This window comes from Catharus ustulatus, chromosome 3, assembly GCF_009819885.2.
Source record: "Catharus ustulatus isolate bCatUst1 chromosome 3, bCatUst1.pri.v2, whole genome shotgun sequence".
Classification (NCBI taxonomy): domain Eukaryota; kingdom Metazoa; phylum Chordata; class Aves; order Passeriformes; family Turdidae; genus Catharus; species Catharus ustulatus.
Window position 1 is genome coordinate 44,753,790 of NC_046223.1, and position 17,476 is coordinate 44,771,265.

At 38.6% G+C, this 17,476-nt stretch overlaps 1 protein-coding gene across 3 annotated transcripts in view; it reads left to right on the forward strand.

Annotated features, from left to right (window-relative positions):
- Positions 1–17,476, forward strand: part of DISC1 (DISC1 scaffold protein) — a 191,327-nt gene that overhangs the window by 47,205 nt on the left and 126,646 nt on the right. For all 3 annotated transcript variants that reach the window (XR_004417359.1, XM_033054805.1, XM_033054804.2), the window contains exons 4-6: positions 8,879–9,029; positions 12,320–12,449; positions 16,737–16,972. Coding sequence is in view for 2 of the 3 variants with exons in the window: in XM_033054805.1 (XP_032910696.1) it covers positions 8,879–9,029; positions 12,320–12,449; positions 16,737–16,972 (517 nt within the window). In the remaining variant the exon portion in view is untranslated. The remainder of the gene's footprint in view (positions 1–8,878; positions 9,030–12,319; positions 12,450–16,736; positions 16,973–17,476) is intronic.

The window sequence follows — 17,476 nt, forward strand, 5'->3', positions numbered from 1 at the left end:
TCTTTGTTTGACAGCTGGAACAAAGTACTTTAGACTCACAATGTGTGCTTAAATAGAGCCTGGTATGAAAAAGTCCCAACATAATCTGACTGTCTCTAGTTACAAAATTCTTGATATAAAAGCCCAGATATAGACCATCCAATTTTAAAATTTCTTTCTGTAGTATTTAGAATTTTATAAAAATGACAGGTATCAGTATAAGGAGTTGTAGGGAACTGCAATTGACTCACCTGTTTTCTAATCAATCCATGGCATTTATTCAGAGGCAGTGAAGGTAGACAGATGTTGGCTTAGAGATTCTTGGAACAAGGAAAGGGACATGGTGAATTGGGATTGAATCACCTGCAGTTGATGTTGATATACAGCTGACTGTTCTTGTATATGAACTGCACTGATTGGAAGCATCCACCAAACCTTTTCTTCTACCCTCTCCAATAAAAGAAGGAACTGTGTTGCAAGCCAAGGGGCTTTGCATTGATTTCTGAGAGCTTCCTTGTCTTGTGAGATTTCTTTCAGAGTAGAATTTTATTCACAATAGTTGTCTGTGCCGTTGTGCTGCATAGCCTGACATTTTTAGAGGTACAGATTTGACTTGGAGTCAGTGGTATGTGGTTTTTTTTACTTCTCTAAAATCTCATTTGTAGTGACAGTACTGTCAGCACTGCTTGCAGAATAATCTTGCTATCAAATAAAGTGCACAAGCAGTCAGCTTTTTCTTCCCTTTCAATGTAACTTTTGATGTTACTGTAAATTATTTTTATTGTGAAGTCATATTGGAAATGTAAAGATCTTGGTTTCATTGGAAACTTCGTGAAAGACTGTGAAAAGCAAACAATTGGTGGGCACTGTTTAATTTATATTGTGAACTGGCTAAAGGAGAAATGATGTCTCCAATGTTCACATACCTATCTGTGAACTCTTGTGGTGTTTGGAGGACTTTACAAATGCAGCAAATCTGAAGAGATGGACTGTTTGAAATTGTACTTTTCATGCAGTTAAAAAGATGAATTACAAAGTTGTCACTTGCAGAAAACTGCCCACTATTTCACTACCTGTTATGCTTATCAGGCACACTAAAAATGTGATTACTCCTGCATTTAGAAAATTATAGAAGTAGCTAGTTTATGCTCTAATATGAAATATTTATGAAAATCCTAATATTTAAAATGTTGCTAAAAACCTCATTGTTTTTCAGAAATGTCAGATCAAGGACAATGGAGTTTAGGCTACTTCTAGTATGCTGAAATTATTGCCCCTAATTTTCATGCAGTGTGTGGGTCTGATGCACTGTTCTCTCCATTTGCCCCTTTGACTGTCATTTATTTTGTGGATTGTGAATTTATTGGAGTAAGGTTTCTTCCTCCACCATTGTCTGAGCTTATTACAATTGAAACCTCCATTGGAGGCTCCTCTGTGAGATGCTAGTGTAAATAATGACTTTCCTTTCAGGACAGTCATGTTACAGGAAATTGTAAGTTTATCCAAATAGTCCTGATGTCCTTAAATTCAGCCCAGAAATAACAACTGTGAGGATAGTTTACTCTACATCATTGCCAGGTGAGGAGAAAGTAACGTGAGAAGGCAAAATTTTTCTAACATTGGCCAAGTAACTAGAGAAATTAATTGTCCGAATCAGGACTTGGATATTTTCCTACTAGGCTCTCAACCCCCATATTTCCCAGAGGTGTGCTGGACAAAGCCCTTCTGGCTTTGTGGCTTCTTGCTTTGGTTCCTGCTGATGCTCAAAGTAACTGTACCTACACTCTCACAAAACCTGTGGAGTTCTATGGCTTGTGCCTGTAAATCCTGTTAACTGTTGTCATTGACAGCCAGAGAACACATTATAGATCTGACTGACAGTCTGTCAGTCACGTTGCTACTCTGAATGTTCTATGAAGTAGGAGCACTGGTCAAAATTTGCCATAAAAGTCTGCCCCAAGCTTTGCACTAGTGACTTCCTGGGGAGAAGTTTCTTTCTGGGGACACAGGTTTTCCAATGTTAACTAGAGGTGTAAACTGTAGGTGGAAATCCTGGTGGTGTGCTTTGGAGGAAGCATCTGTTAAAGGATCTAAGAATGTAGCTTTTCGTTCAATGCTAAACGAATGCTCCTAAATTCAATATAAATTAGAGGAGGGAAATTAAATATCTGCCAATGTGTCAAGCTTCCTTTTGTAATAACAGCTAACAAGTGTCTGTTCTTGTATATTTTAAACCTTTCAGACTTCCCAACTCTGCTGCAACACAGATGTTCAGCACACTAAATTCTGAAGTGTTATATATTTTAAGGGGGCAGCGGTTTCCTGGGTTGTAATTGGTATGAACTGATGGGTGGAAAATGCAGAGCTTGCAGGGAGGCAGAAAGCATGCTTGAGCTATCCTCCCTCTTAAGAAATCTTGTAGAGAGTGTCCTCTATTGCCTCTTGTGAAGGGACTGGTTTGAGTACCAGGTTTCCTTTCCTCCCTCACCTGATTTATGTATAGTGATGTCCCATTGCTAGGAAAGGAGGAGGAATCTGAGGATAGGCAGCAGATGCTGACTGCAGCAGGGGGAGTTTGTGGCATCAAATGCTACATCAGGTCATTGCTGAATATTTTGGTTATTTTGGTACCTTAAATCTGTTGAGGAATGCAGGAGACTTATTCTCTTGTACTCTTCTGGTTGCTAGTCTTTAAACAGCACCAGAACTGGAGGCAACCATCAGTCAAGCATCTCAGCAGGAATTAGAAGGGTTTGTCATCTGTACTAAGAGAAATAACTGAGGAATACACACAAACCAAGGAATTAGAGTTGTAGCTCCTGCAGATTTTGGCCCTCCTGCTTTAAGGTGAATTTTGTGGCAGTAGCTTCTGACTCCAAAGGGTGTTCAGCAGCTGGAGTTTGGTTTGTTCCTCAAAGTAGTCTTGAAAGTTCAGAAGCAGAGCTGGAGTGTGAAATTGCACAAAGTTACCTTTCTGACTGGAATGGAAAAAGTTAAGTGGTGAGTGAGTGGGATAATTACATTTGCATTTTGCTCTACCTTTTTATGAGCTGAACACGAATGTTTGGCTGTGGTACCCGAGGGGGTTATAGCCTTGTCTGGAAAGCTTTAGGCTCTGTTTACTGGCCCTCCCAGGAACTGCTTTTTCCACTGACTGCTGGATTTATTTAATGGGCTCTGGCCCAAATATAATTTTAGTTCAGATTAGGTGCATGAGCCTTTGGAAGGAATCTCTCAATTGTCCGCATTTACTGTGCTTTACTTTGCACTGTAGAGCAGTCTTGTAGTACAATGGGCTGGTTTTCTTTCAGGTAAGACAAAGCCTAAAGATGTGCTGTAGAGTTGCCAGAGAGGTTCAACTATCTGTCCTTCAATCCATGGCATTACACTAAACCTAGTTTAAAGTAGGACCTTCTGAAATGCAGATGTTGGGGCCTCAATACTGAACTGTTTTGCTCTGCAGATGTTCTGCTGTTAATCCACACAGTCAGCAGGGTAGGCATAACTCTACTTCTCCTGTTGCTTCAGTGATGTCTGTCCCTAACCCCTCTACTTCTGTGAGCCAGCCTTGGCCAGGTGTACAGTTTGACTTTGCAGTAATTTTTTTTTTGCATTTTTCCATGTGCAGGGCTAAATGGAAGGTAGAAAAGATTTGCTCTGTACTGATGACCAGAGAGCACATGATAAGGGCTGGCTGTTTGACTATCCAAGAGTAATCTGAAGCTCCATTTTATATGTATCAAGTACCTTTATTTTCTACTGTATGTATGTTTGGTACTGTGTATATGTTAAATGGATAATTATTTTATTCTTAAGAACAGATAGGTATCCCAGGTGCTTGTAATATCTTCAGTTCTTATCGCAGTATACGTCTTTACATGCCATATCTGGATATTAATTGATCTGCATTTTCTCCTGCAAATTATTTTTAGGAGGCCAATGCTAGTAACTGGGCTGTACACACCTTGCTTACTAGTCTGCTCTCCAGATGTGTTTCAATCACATATTCAAGCTCCACATTAACCTCCTCAAGTTTCCAAATGGGGTATGTGTTTAAATAATTCATAATTCAATTTTTGTGTTCTCTGTTGCAATGTATGTTGGAGACCAAAATAGATAGCCTGAGAAGAGAGAAGTTTCTGGTGTTTAGAAGAGAAGTCTTTTAGCTGACAGACCTTAGAGATTCAGGAACAGAAAGGGGGCACCTTGCACCTTGGTTCTTAGTCTCCTCTCTAAAGTCCTGTTGCTGTGTGTGGTTTTGGATAGAGGCTGCTAGAGGTGTCTTTGGTTCTGAGCCTGGGGCTTCTTTGGTTCTTCCAAAATACCTGTCTGTCTTTGGTGCTGAGCATACAAGACACTTCAGTCATCTTGGACCCTTAAAGTTTTTAAGAAAGCAAATGATGGGGGAGATTGTCTTTCTCGAAGTATTTGGCAGGCAAGAAAAATATTTTAGAGCTGCAGTGTGTGAGTTATGGTTGTAAATCCTGCACAAATCCTGTTTTAGAACCTTTAGATTTTGGGGGGATGCAAGGGCAAAAGGGAACAGGTTGTTTGCTGAGCTGTGGAGCAAGATGAAATGACCTTCCCTAGTTGAACTAGGTGAAGAAACACTTTTTAAGTGTCCAGCAATTTGTAGAATAGCATGATTGATTATCTTCCTACTTATTAGCGCAGACATAAATAAACATAAATATATGCAGCACCTAGCAAATTAGGTTCTGCCCTTGCTGAGATGATTTTCTTCAATGTTTTTTAAATGATGATAAATAGTTTTGATAAAGTGAATCTTTTCTTTGGAGGAATAAAACCAATGTTAGAATATGCTAGAAGTAGAGGTCACCAGATGTTCTCACATGGTCAATTAGAAGTTATGGAAATTGCTTCCTTTACTCAAAGCTATTAAAATCATGATCATTGGAGACACTACTGTTTTCTGACTGCTGGATGTTTAATTGAGAACAGCAGTTAGTCAACATCTTCCAGGCCTGTACTGTGGTTTGGCTTTAAAATGAATGGGATGTCTGAGGTACACATGCAGTAGTGGATTGCAGAGTAATGCATTGCAATGGAGGGTAATTGTAGAGTTAACTTTTACTGTTTGATCTGAAGTAGGAGCTTTGCCTAGGGTATCTGTAGGACTCATCAAGGCAACAAGCTGGCACCAGAATGTAGTGAAATAAAAGGCTGATAAAGAGAATTAGGCCTGATTTTAAATGCTTCTGTAAAACAGTATTTATTGAGTACCTGAAAGTTTGTTCATTTAAGAATTTCATTAAAGTGGGGGGATTGCTTTTGGCATGTAAACTGTGCATTAAGTAACTTATTTTGAGGTGAGGAATAGGGTAGAGAAAGTATTAAGCCTTTCTTTGTGGTGGAGATACCTGAGTGCTTGTGGGTTTTTTTTGGTGTCTTGGTCTATCAGTGAGTTCTTGGATTCTGTGAAGGTCTTTTCTCTGTTGGAATAAATTGTTAAAACATTAAAATGAAAGTAAAAGCAAGTTGTGTCTGGGAGTCTGATGATTCAGCAGTAGCAAAGGCCGTCTGTGTCTACTTCTTGGCTGGAAAATCCTAAAAATATGGTGGAAGAGATCACACAGAATATTCTGAGCTGGAATAAGGATCGTCAAAGTACAACCCCTGGCCCTGCACAGGACAGCCCACCATGTACCTGAGAGCACTATCCAAACACATCTTGAATTCTGTCAGACTTGGTACCATGACAGCTTCCCTGGGGAGCCTGTTCCAGTGCCCAAACACCCTCTGGCTGAAAACATTTTCTTAATATTCAGGCTAAACCTCCCCTGACACAGCTTCAGGCCATTCCTTTGGGTCCTGTCACTGGTCACCAGAGAGAAGAGATCAGTGTCTGCCCCTCCTCTTCCCCTCTCAAGGAAGCTGTAACAGCAATGAGGTCTCCCTTCAGTCTCCTCTCCTCCAGGCTGAACAGACCAAATGTGATCAGCAGCTCCTCACACAGCTGCTCCTCAATGCCCTTCATCATCTTCATTGCCCTCCTTTGGACACTCTCTAACAGTTCAATGTCTTTCTTGTATTAAGGCACTCAAAAATGCCCCCAGCACTGGAGGTGAGGCTGCCGCAGAGCAGGACAATGCCCTCCCTTGCCTGGCTGTGATGCTGTGCCTGATGTCCTCAGTACAGAGTTGTCCCTCCTGGCTGCCAGGGCACTGCTGACCCTTGTTCAACTTGCCATTGACCAGGACCCTCAGGTCCCTTTCCATGGTGCTGCTCTCCAGTGTCTCATTCCTTGGTCTGTCCGTACAGCCAGGGTTGCCCCATCCCAGGTGCAGAATTTGGCTCTCTCCTTTGTTCAAACAGGAGAATGCATTTGTTTTTTTGGCCTCAGTCTTAAAACTCTGCCAGAGCTATTCCTGAGAGATGTTTGTCTGACCAACATCTGAAAACCAACACTGGAGGATATTTCCTGTGTAACCCTGCAGTTAGATTTAGTGCTTGACTAAATCTAACATTTTTTTCATGTATCATTTGCTGCAACTCAGGTTTGTTACTGAGGGCTTAAGTTCTAAGGGAACATTGCATTATTGCTTTCTTTGCAACTTACTGGCTTGTAGTATGCTGGAAGTTGCCTCAGTCTTTATCTCGGCTAGTCTGAGGAACCCTGCTGATTTTCCTCTTTCACATCCTGTTGGCTAGACTTCTGATCATTTCCATTACTTGTGCTTGGTCCAGATTTCTCTTGAGCCGCAGCAGTAAAAGCTGGATTGATATGAGCCTTATTTGTATGGTTCCCTGCTCTGCAGCTGGCACTGAGGCACTTGGGTCTCTCCATGCGCTGAAGATATCAGCCAGGTCAAATGGCAGGGATCTCTTTTCCAGGAGAGGATTCTAAAAGTTGAGCGCTGCAGTGTTCAGCTCAGTGGTACTGAAGTCTCTTAAGTGTGATGCTGAAAAGATAAAAGGATAAAAAAATCATTCAGTGCAGAGTGATAAGTGGATATGAGCAATCTTATTACTTATAAGATGCCAGTGGAACAAATTATTTAGAAACGTCTGTTAGTAGAAACTAATTGAATACTGTGTATATTGGAATTTATGAAGCAGGATGCAGCCAAGACTTAATGAGAGAGAGAGGAGGAATTGGCATGTGGATCCCCTCATCTGTTTTCCTGCCCAAAATAGTGTGTTTCTAGGGCCAGGAAGGGTAGGAGCAGAATGATGAAACAACTGGACACACAAACACAGTTAAGCCTAATTATGTTGAAGAACAATGACGACGTTGTTAAATAGCTATAGAGGGTTGCCACAACTCCTAGGAAGCCCAGTGGCAAATGGTGTGAGTAAAAGGAAGTGTTTCCATGTGGTTTGGCATTCAGTGGTCATTGGTCACTAGCCAACCCTTTCAGCTCTTACTATTCTGTTTAACAGAGGTATTTTTGATGGCTGAGTTGGAAATACCAAATGACATATTAGCATGCAAGTGCTGATATGTTTTTCTGGTCAAAATATGGGGTTTGGAGTCTCAACTCAAATTTCAGTTTTCATGCGGTAATAGGGATAGGGTGAATCTACTTAGCTGTGGCCCCTGAGAAATGCATCACAGGTATGCTTCAACTCCACTACTTTGCAGGAATAGTATGCACATGGATACATGTGGGGTAGGGAGATAATTTCAGAAAGTGCCTTCTGACATTTTGCTTGCCAGTGACAACATGAGAGTGTCCTGGGACAGGGAAAAGATCTAGTCTTATCAGTAAGGTCTCTGTCTTTAATCTACCCTGTTGGTGCAGAAGCAGAATGGAGGTCAATACTAGTGATTATTGTAAAAATGCATGATTTCGCTAAAACAGCAAATGTAAGCAACTTCTCATGTTAAATCCTCTCTGAGGATAAGGAAAGAAAATAAGCAATAAAAAGCATGCACAGATGGATGCTATTCTGATAGCAGCATATTGTATAAAAAATGTTAAAAGAATTGCTAATCGCACAAAATTGTATGCAGTGAGGTCACGAGCAGAGTACTGAACTACAAAGGTTTTCCATTTGTGGGTTAGCTCAAAACTCTCTGATTTGACTAATGTATCATTAAAGGTGTTCTGTCTTGGATGGTAGGCTTGTTATTTGTCATGTATGTGATTTTGTTGGTACAGCGCCACAATAGAAGATACATGTACTGCATTAATAATGAGTAGTTAGAATGATGTTCCTTTGTTTTCTACACAGGGACAGAAAACAAGTAAACTTACACAGAAGAGTGTTTACTTCAAGAAATGTGTAGGGATATGGTAAAATCAAAGTAGTCTCTTAGGGACTACTGTTATTTTTATTTAAAGTTGAAAGTAAATCTTTTTTGTTTTGGGTGATAAACTGAACATAATTCAGGAGAGCCTGGAATGTGATAATTGTTCAATTGCTATATTTGCACGTGCATTTTCTGCTGAAGTATACTACTGTGTTGTGTGATTCCTCAGTTCTTGATTTAATAACAATACAAATTTTTTGTACAGTCAAAATTTAAGTGTGTAACTGCTATCTAAGTTTTAAGACAAATAGAAACAGTGAAGAGTAGCACTTTTCCTAGAATTTAATTCTTGGCTGTTACTCTAGAAAGAGCATGGATGATAACTTTGAGCCTGTTTTTTTGGAGCCCTATGAAATTAAAAAAGTACTGGGAAACCTGCAGTTTTGTCCTTGTCATAGAAAAAAGTAGCCTGGCATCTTGGTTATTCAATATTTTACATTGTAGTCTTGTTAATTTGTCCTTGAGCAGAACTGGCCAATATATTTTATGAAAAGAGGAAGAGGAGGAAGAACCATCAGAGAGATGCATTTTACTTTTTGTTGAAAGACTGTTTTTTCCTCCCAGGTAAAACAGAATCCTTTTGTCACTGTTTGATTTTTTAAATTTTTTTTTGATTTCTAGCTGATAAATTTAGACGGAAACTGGAAGAACTGGAGAAGGAGAAAAATTCCTTGAAATTTCAGCTTCCTTCAAGGCATCCCTCAGTTAGCAGTTTTTTGAATAGGTTCATTACCCAAGTTCAGGCAACATTGCGCTGGGCTGCTGAGCAGTGGTAAGTTTGTTGATTCATTGTATGAAATGATGCTTCTTTTTCTCAAAATGCAGAATACAACTTATGAATAATTATAATAAAGAGTTTTAATGACTAACATATCTGTATGGAACTTGTTTAGGAAAATCCCACCCTGCACCCTTTTTTAAATTTTTTGTACAATTCTTTCAGAATTCCCCTGAAAAACACTGCTTATGATGAACTGGGAAATTAAATGGAACATTTCTCACTGATGTTGAGTGGGAATGGGATTGAATCCTTGACATGGCAGCTTGAGCATACAACAGCAGCGCAGCTTGAGCAGCGCTTCCCTGTGGAGTTAATGCTGATGCTCCCTTTCAGGCAATGAAAGGATATTTAAATATAAAGTAAAAACCAGATTATTTTTGATATGGCTAGATCTTTGGGAGCTTCCTTTTGTGCCACTTCTTCAGATAGCAATATTGAGCTCAGCGCTGTATGAAGTCACAGAAATAAATTCTAAACCTTGTCTTGAAGGGATAACTTTAGGATGGGAGGAATGTGAGATGTTTTGGGTGACCCAAGAGGGATAGCTTAGGAAAAAAAAATAGTCTCTGTTTCTTGGTCTGTCTTCATCCTTGCTCCTAGTTAGTCTTATTATAAGAGAATACTTTCTAAGTATTGAAAGCTATTCTCAAATGCAATAGCACAAATGAAAGAAGAAAAGCCTTTTGTTTTCTGGCAACTTGTTAATATGAAGGCTGCAGTGTGCTAGTCAATACCTTCAAGTGTGATTTTTTGATAGACATGAAAATTAGATAAAATCAGTACAGATGAACACTTTTTTGTGAAACTGGAGAATTTGAAGGTATTTTTGACCTCTACTTATAGCATCTAGTAATTAGGGAGGTTTAAAAGAAGCTGCACTCCTTCAGAGCTGTTTTCTTCTACCTTCTGAGGCTCTAAGAGACTGCTTTACCATTCCTTAAAGATTAAGATACACCATTCTCAATTTTGTCATTAAGATGTGTTTGGTCTATGCATTAATTTGTAATAATGATTTTGGCATTAGAGGTAGTGTTGTCTTCTTTGTCATAGAAATTGCATCACTAAAGCATCTCTCAGATACAGTTTGCTTATTTTTATCCTGTGTAATGTATATATAATGCTTTTATATATAAAATAGATGTTGTAATGAAATTTATGAAAGTTCTCCTGTTCTTTGGATGACTAGATCTGTAACTCTTCTCTTTGCACAGGTCTGAGCAGCACCATTCTTCAGGATCAGATGAATATCCTCTCCCCTTTTCTGCCTTGTGCACAATCCTTTCTTTGAGCTTAAGTTCAACTACTGTTGTGACACCCTTTTATTTGCTTGCTTGATTTTTGTAGCCTTTTACACTGCTTTGTCTATGGTCTGACTCATTGATACAGCAAGAGTACCCTTTGTCCTCTCTACAGGGTCTGTTCCAGCAGTATTTTTAGATAGTACAGTAGAAAACATAACTGCTTCCTCAAGGAAATTTTGTAGGCTTCAGTTTTTGTTTTCATTTTGAATTGGAACAAAACCAATGTACCCAAGAACACTTTTTATTTACCTCCTGGAAAATTAAAAAGATTCAGATTAGCCTCAGAAGACCAGATTGTTGCAATTTTACTGTAGTTGAGTCAATCTCATCTTTTTGCAGGAAAAGTATGTATGGCAGCTTATTTAAGATATGAAGCTGAAATTCATGCCCCAGTTTTGTTTTACTTGATTAAATTATGAAATCAAGTTTTAAGTGAATGCATTTGATGTTGACACTGGATATTGGGGGCATATGGTGGGAGACAGATTTGGTTATGTTTAGCTTAGGAATGAAAAATGCTGTGGTTGTGCAATCAGTCAGATTTGAGATCACAGAGATGTTTGTCTTCCAGCAGTACCAAGTAGACAGATACACATGGAGTTTCCAAGAAGGTTCTGAAAATAAACTAAATAAACATTATAAATGTTTATAATGTAATTTTTTCTAAGTTTTGATAAACCACTTGGAAATTTATTACGTACCTCTCTAGGAATGATGCAGCTTCAGCTTGAAGAAGGTGGCTTCAGAGCTGCTGGGAAGTGGGGCTGGTTGGAGCCACAGGAACCTGTAATGATTGTAAGGCACAGTGATGGCCTAGCACCTATTAATAGGGATGTCTCTTTGGTGCATGTTGTTAATACAGAAATGCAGCTATACTGTCACTATGTCTATATTGCTTAATGATACCTATGTTAGTGCTGAGGCTTTATTTTGCTTTTTCAGTACATTCGGTAGTCCACAGAGAGGGAGTAAAGCATGTGTGTCTTTTTCTGGCCCTGCAGAGTAGATGAAAACCTCTTGTTTTACACACTTGTTAAACACCTGTGCATGGAGATCATAATTGTGTGATTAATCATGCTTACACCAGACTTATAATGCATGTTTTATATGTGGTATGGATGTATTTGCTTTGCAAGATTACAGTGGGAAATCGTGCCTCAAAGCCCTTAATTTGAGACACAGTAATATTTAAGGAAGATACTGAAATGAGTCTGTGCTCTTTATGTGCAGATGCATGTACGTGTCTCTAGAGATGGACGCAGAAACACAATTGCCCTTTGCAAGTGCACATGCCCTTAGTAGGGGATGTGGAAGGCGAAATGGATTTGCATTGCTTGCAGGTGTGTTTTGAGAGGCTGGTTGTGGAATTGATACTTAGCATAATGTGCCGATTACCTTGGAGTCCAGTCAGGCAAGGATTTGCAACTGAAGGTTGTACAGATGACTGGGAGGAGGCCCACTGATTGTGATTTTGAAAGAACTCACTGTGCAAGAGAGAAGTAAAATCTGGCATTGTGGAGCAAACACTCCAGATGATCTCTAACGTTGTCTCCAAAAGCTGACAGAAGCTGCAAAAATGGCTTTGGCAAGTTTCTAAACTTCTGTCTAAGAGATTTTTCTCTGTATTGATAGAAACTACATGCCTTAGTTTTGTCTCTTTCAAGGCAATGATGAATAAATATCTGAAATATGATAAAGCTGGGGGAAGCCTAAAGCTATACAAGCTTTCCATTTTCTTTCTTCATCGTGTTGTAGAAACAGTGTAAATGTTTGAGATAATAAAGGAAGATATGCCAAGGAAAAAACATCTCTTGTTCTCTGACTGTAGCTGTTCGAAATGTAATCATTCTGGTGATGGAGTGTTATCACTCCAAAGGTAACATTCAGCTTTGTGATCTGCTTAATTTAGCATTCTGATCTGCTTGAGACACAAACTTGTGAAAACCACTAATTTTTAACTTTGGGCATGTTTTTTCAAAGGGTTAGACATGAAGAAAATGGTCTTTGTGATGAAAAAGAGCACAGACTTTTGAGATCAACTACCCAGGAGAGGACACAGGTTTCGCCCACAAAACGAAACCAGCTTTTTCAAGAAAAGAAACGGTTACAGGTAACAGGACTGCAAAGTTGTGTATAAGAACCAGTGCTGTGTGGGGAAAACCTTGTAAGCTGTCACACAGAATTAAATAAATTTATTGTAATAGCGACTTTGCTTCTGTGTAGTAATTAGAGCCTTGGCTGGAGTCCAGTCGATAATCTAAGTGATGATTGGAGATGGCAGCCACAGGAGTTCTGTTAATCTCATTACAGAAACGCAGAGCTGGAAGGTTTGGTGGCTTGTGTGCATGCTTAAACTGTCCTCATTATCTTTGTAAGCGTGCTTTTTGTTATAATTTGACATTTTAATGTTACACTGATCTTCAGAAGTTTTTATTTGAAGACAAAAAGTTTTAATCCGTTTCTGGTTAGAATTTACTATAAATACGTGATTTACCAGCTTTTATTCCTGAAAGATGATTGATGCTTTTCATAAGGATGAAGGAATCATCACAGAGCAGTCAGCATTTGCTAACAATAGCTTTACAATGACATGTGATGTCACAACGTGATAGTTTGGCAAATGGAATGTTTCAAGATGGCATGACTCCAACTTTAAGTCTGCAGGCCTTTTAAGCAAAATTTAGCTTGTTCTTTTCACCATTCTTCAAAAATCTCAATGTACTGTCTAGTTATGTGTTTTTTAAACCTTGGTGATTACACTCAGCAGTGTGGCACCTTACAGAGCTAGTAGACCTAGTTTTCCTTTTTTTCTCTTTGATATTGTAATCTTTTTTTGTGGCATTTTCATTCCTTTGGTGGATCCAATAGTATAGTAATCTCTGTGTGTGCGCACACATAAATTTATATATATCTAAAAAACCCATAAAGAAACAGAGAAAAACGTTTTATGTGCAAAATTGTACTTAGGTAAAGAAATGTCTTTTTTATCCTACTCATGACCTTTGTATTTTTTAGGTTTATTTCATCAACCAGTAAGAGGTGACATAGTATATTTCAGTATTATCAGTATGCAGAATTTTTTCTGAATCTAGATATTCAAGAGCCCCCTCAAGATACTGAACTGTGAACTGCTGTATTTGAGACTCCACAACAGCTAATTTTTACACTTGCTCAAGCTGAATCTTTTTTCTTCTCTAGCTACACTAGGGAAAAATTAACCACAACATTATATAGGCATACTGTTTATTAGCATTTTATCAAAATTACGAGGAATTCGAGGTTCTGGGGAAGACTGATCTATAGTGATTGTTTGCACCCAGGAACCCCTAAAGATTACTCCTGCCCAAAATCTTGCATGATCAGAAATAATTTTTTTTTTTAAATTTTCCTCAGCCCCACTTTGCTTTTTCTTCTACCCTCTGTCCTGTTGTTTTTGTATTTGTCTTCAGGGATTTGAAAATTTGTGGCAGGATCCATAACTTATGTATTAATGTTTCTACTGCAATCTTTACTTCATGGACACCATCAGTGTCCGTAAATGAAGCTGGGGATATACAGTCAGTACTGATTAGCTGTTGTGTTGGAAATTCCAGTTTAAACTCAAATTTGCAGAGTAAAACTCCAGCTTATGTTTAGCAAGATGAATATCATCTACTCTACCATGATGAGACTTTAGGCCCTTTTTATGTCTCGATGCTGACCAAGAGCACACTAAAGGCTTCTTTGCATTTCTGGAAAAGAATGCAGGAGAATTCCAGTGCACTGATGAAAATTTTCGTGCTCACAAGAATGCCTGTGAACTATTTCTGAGCAAAGCAGCTTTCTTTCTGTGAATGCAGATTGTGTGCTTCTGGTATCTATTTATGTTGTACATTTCAGTACTAAAAGTGTGATTGTAAAACCAGATCCCGTTCATCTTCCTTTCTGTTCCCATGTAGGTTGCTTATTGCAGTGATTGCAATTACTACGTTTTCACAGAATATGGAAGTCTCTGTATTAAGTAGGGCTTATTAAGATTTTGGCAGAATTCCCAAGCCAGTAACACAGAGACAGAATTGTCCTATGTACACACTAAAAGCCTAATTTGAGACTAAAAGAAACAAAACTGGTGTTTTTGGTCTGCTGACCTTTCTGTCCTTGACAAATGCCTGTGGGTTGAAACATGGGCCACACCATTCTCTTCTTGCTGTATCTAAAACTTATCAAGCAGGACTATTGTAAGTTGAAATTTTGAGCCTAGTGATCCTTTGAATATGCAAGGATAATTTCTTCTTGTTCCAAGTAATACTTGAGAAGCTGGTTACAGCGCAACAAACCTGAAAATATGCTTGTTAACAAAATTAGTGAACTAAACTTCATGTAAATTGCATTGAAAACATTAAAATAATGTTAAGATTATGAAGTAAAGCTCTAAAAAAACAAAGAAATGCCCATGTCTGTTATCTGTGCATAGTAAATATTTTGTTTAAGAGTCTGTAATATTGAAGTATGCCTTTTCCCCCCCTAGATCCCTACCTCACACATAGCTGAAGTGTCTGTTCAGATATTCAGAATACCATTTTATCTTCATTACTCAGTATTTGACCCCAGAACCCTTTTACCGTGGGCCACTCAAACCTTCTTTTGAATACAAATTTATTAATTTGTGAGTGGGCTCTTTTTACAGTATTAATCAATATGGCAACTTAGTGATTCAAAGCCGCTTAATTTTATCTCTGTAACACCATTTCGGGTGCTACTGCCATTTGCTCAGATGCAGAATGGAGAAGTGAATTGCCATAAAAAGCCATATGGCTGTTTCTAACGTCGGTTTTGTAATGCCTAGTTATTTACTTATTAAAGATTTGGTTTTGGATTTCTGTTTTTTTGTTTTTTATTTGTAGTTGGACTGAAGGCGATCAGAGTTTAAAATTGAGCTTTGATTTCTGTTGAGAACCTATAGATAGCATCTCAGAGATCTCTTTCAGGTTGTATAGAAAATGATGAACATATGGTCTGTGGCCATGTGCGCAGATAATAGTTTAAATGGCTTGCAGAGTTTCACAGAGACAGTAAGAAACATAGGAATAGATTCAAATACTCCAGTATGGCATTCAGCTAGTTTGATGACAACCTCAGCAGCCCAGATTCCTTCAACAAGTGACACTTCCTTGGATGCAAGCTATCTGTTGTGTTTTCAAGGAAAAACCTGTGCAAGAATGATGTGCAAATGCATGAAGTGGTGTTTTTTTGGTTTTTTTTTTTTTTTATTTTGACCTCCTCACTTCAGAAAGGACATAGAGGTGCTTGAGCATGTCCAGAAAAGGGAATGAAGCTGGTGAAGGGTCTGGAGCACAAGTCTGACAAGGAGCAACTGAGGGAGCTGGGAGTGTTTAGCCTGGAGAAAAGGAGACTCACCACTTTCTAATTGGAAGGATGTTGTAGCAAGGTTAGTCTCTTCTCCCAGGTAACAAGTGACAGGACAAGAGGAAACATATTCAAGCTATATCAGGGAGGAGACTAGGATTGGACATGAAGAAGAATTTATTCACTGAAAGGGTGGTCAGGCTTTGGAGCAGGCTGCCCAGGGAGGGGTGGGTAGAGTCACCATCCCTGGAAATGGTGAAGAAATTACTTGACATAGCACTTAGTGCTGTAGTTTAGTTAACAAGGTGCTGTTTGGTCAAAGGTTGGACACAATGATCTTGGAGCTCTTTTCCAGCACTAATGATTCTACAATTCTATGTAGAATTCTAAAAACTGTGTTTTACTCTTGCAAGAAATATTAATATCATAATGCACACAATTTGAACTTCTGGAAAAGTGAGTGCAACTGAGGTTGAAGTTCTTTGCATTTTAAGTCAAGGGAAGGATTTTGTACTTTTAGTTAAAATGAAATGTTAATTATCGAAGGGCTGATTAGATAGTGATTCTCTGCCTGCATCCTGTGCTTCATGTCATATTAGAATCATTAGACAAACCATTGCAGGGATATTCTGCAGGATAGATGTTTGCTCAGTTTAGCTTCCAGTCTGTAGAACAGGATTCTGTTGCCATGGGTGATCTGACATTTGTTTTTTTTTTTTTTTTTTTGATGGAGGTTTTTAGCTTGTGAACTTGGGAAATACCTATGTATTTTTAAAGTGAAAGAGGACTGACAGTAGGTGTTGGAAGAGGTATGTGAAATGTGTTGAAATGGAGGTGGTGAATTTCAGACTGCTAGAAGCACTAGAGTTTCTGAATACAACTGACATAAGAATTTTGTGTGTCAGCAAGAGGATGTCTCATTTAATGTTTGCTAAACTGGACAAATTTAGTTCGTGCTACTTCTAACACTTGTACAATTTTTTCTTAGGGGCAAATGGGTTTCTTTTGTAGGGTTCATAGTAAACTTTGGTTTCTTTTCTCTTCTATGCAGAAAGAAATTGAAGATCTCCGAACAAGACTGGCTGTATTAGAAGGAAAAGATCAACAGCTGAGAAGAGAAATTGAAGAACAAGACAGGCTTATACAGTCACAGGACTGTGAACTGGCTGCTGTACTTGGCTGCATTTCTTTAAGAGAGCTGCAGGAAATAAGCAAGGCTGTGGATGACACTTTGGCATCCTCCTATCGAATTCCATTCAGTTTAGATCTTCCAGGAGCAATAAAGAGGTATTTAAATTTAGATGTAGAGTCTTGTATCTTCCTGTAAGTTCTGCTGAATTGGCTGTCAGTTTTCTGTTGTGCTGTTGTGCCAGCTAATTATCTGGATTTAGACACTTTAAAACTTTCTAAGAAGTTGTAGTATTGATGTACTTCCTCTGAAGAGTTTGTAGTTATTTGAATGTCTTGCACTTAATGTTCTCTTATGGTAAAAACCCACCTACAGAAAGCATATGTGTCCATCAACTGTTAATTCCTATCATCATCTTACACTATTTCTTGTTAACTGGTGAAATTTTTTCCCCAGTTTGATAATGCAGTATTTTAAAACATATTTCTCACAGACTGAAAGTGTGTACTAGACACCATTCAAATACATATCAGAGATACTTCTTGTTTCCATGAACTTGACATTACAATAAAGTCCAATATGATGAGCAGTGCTAGACTCAGACAGTGGACTCGAGTCAGTGGGGGAGAGGATGCACGATGAATAATTTTGGGACACTCACA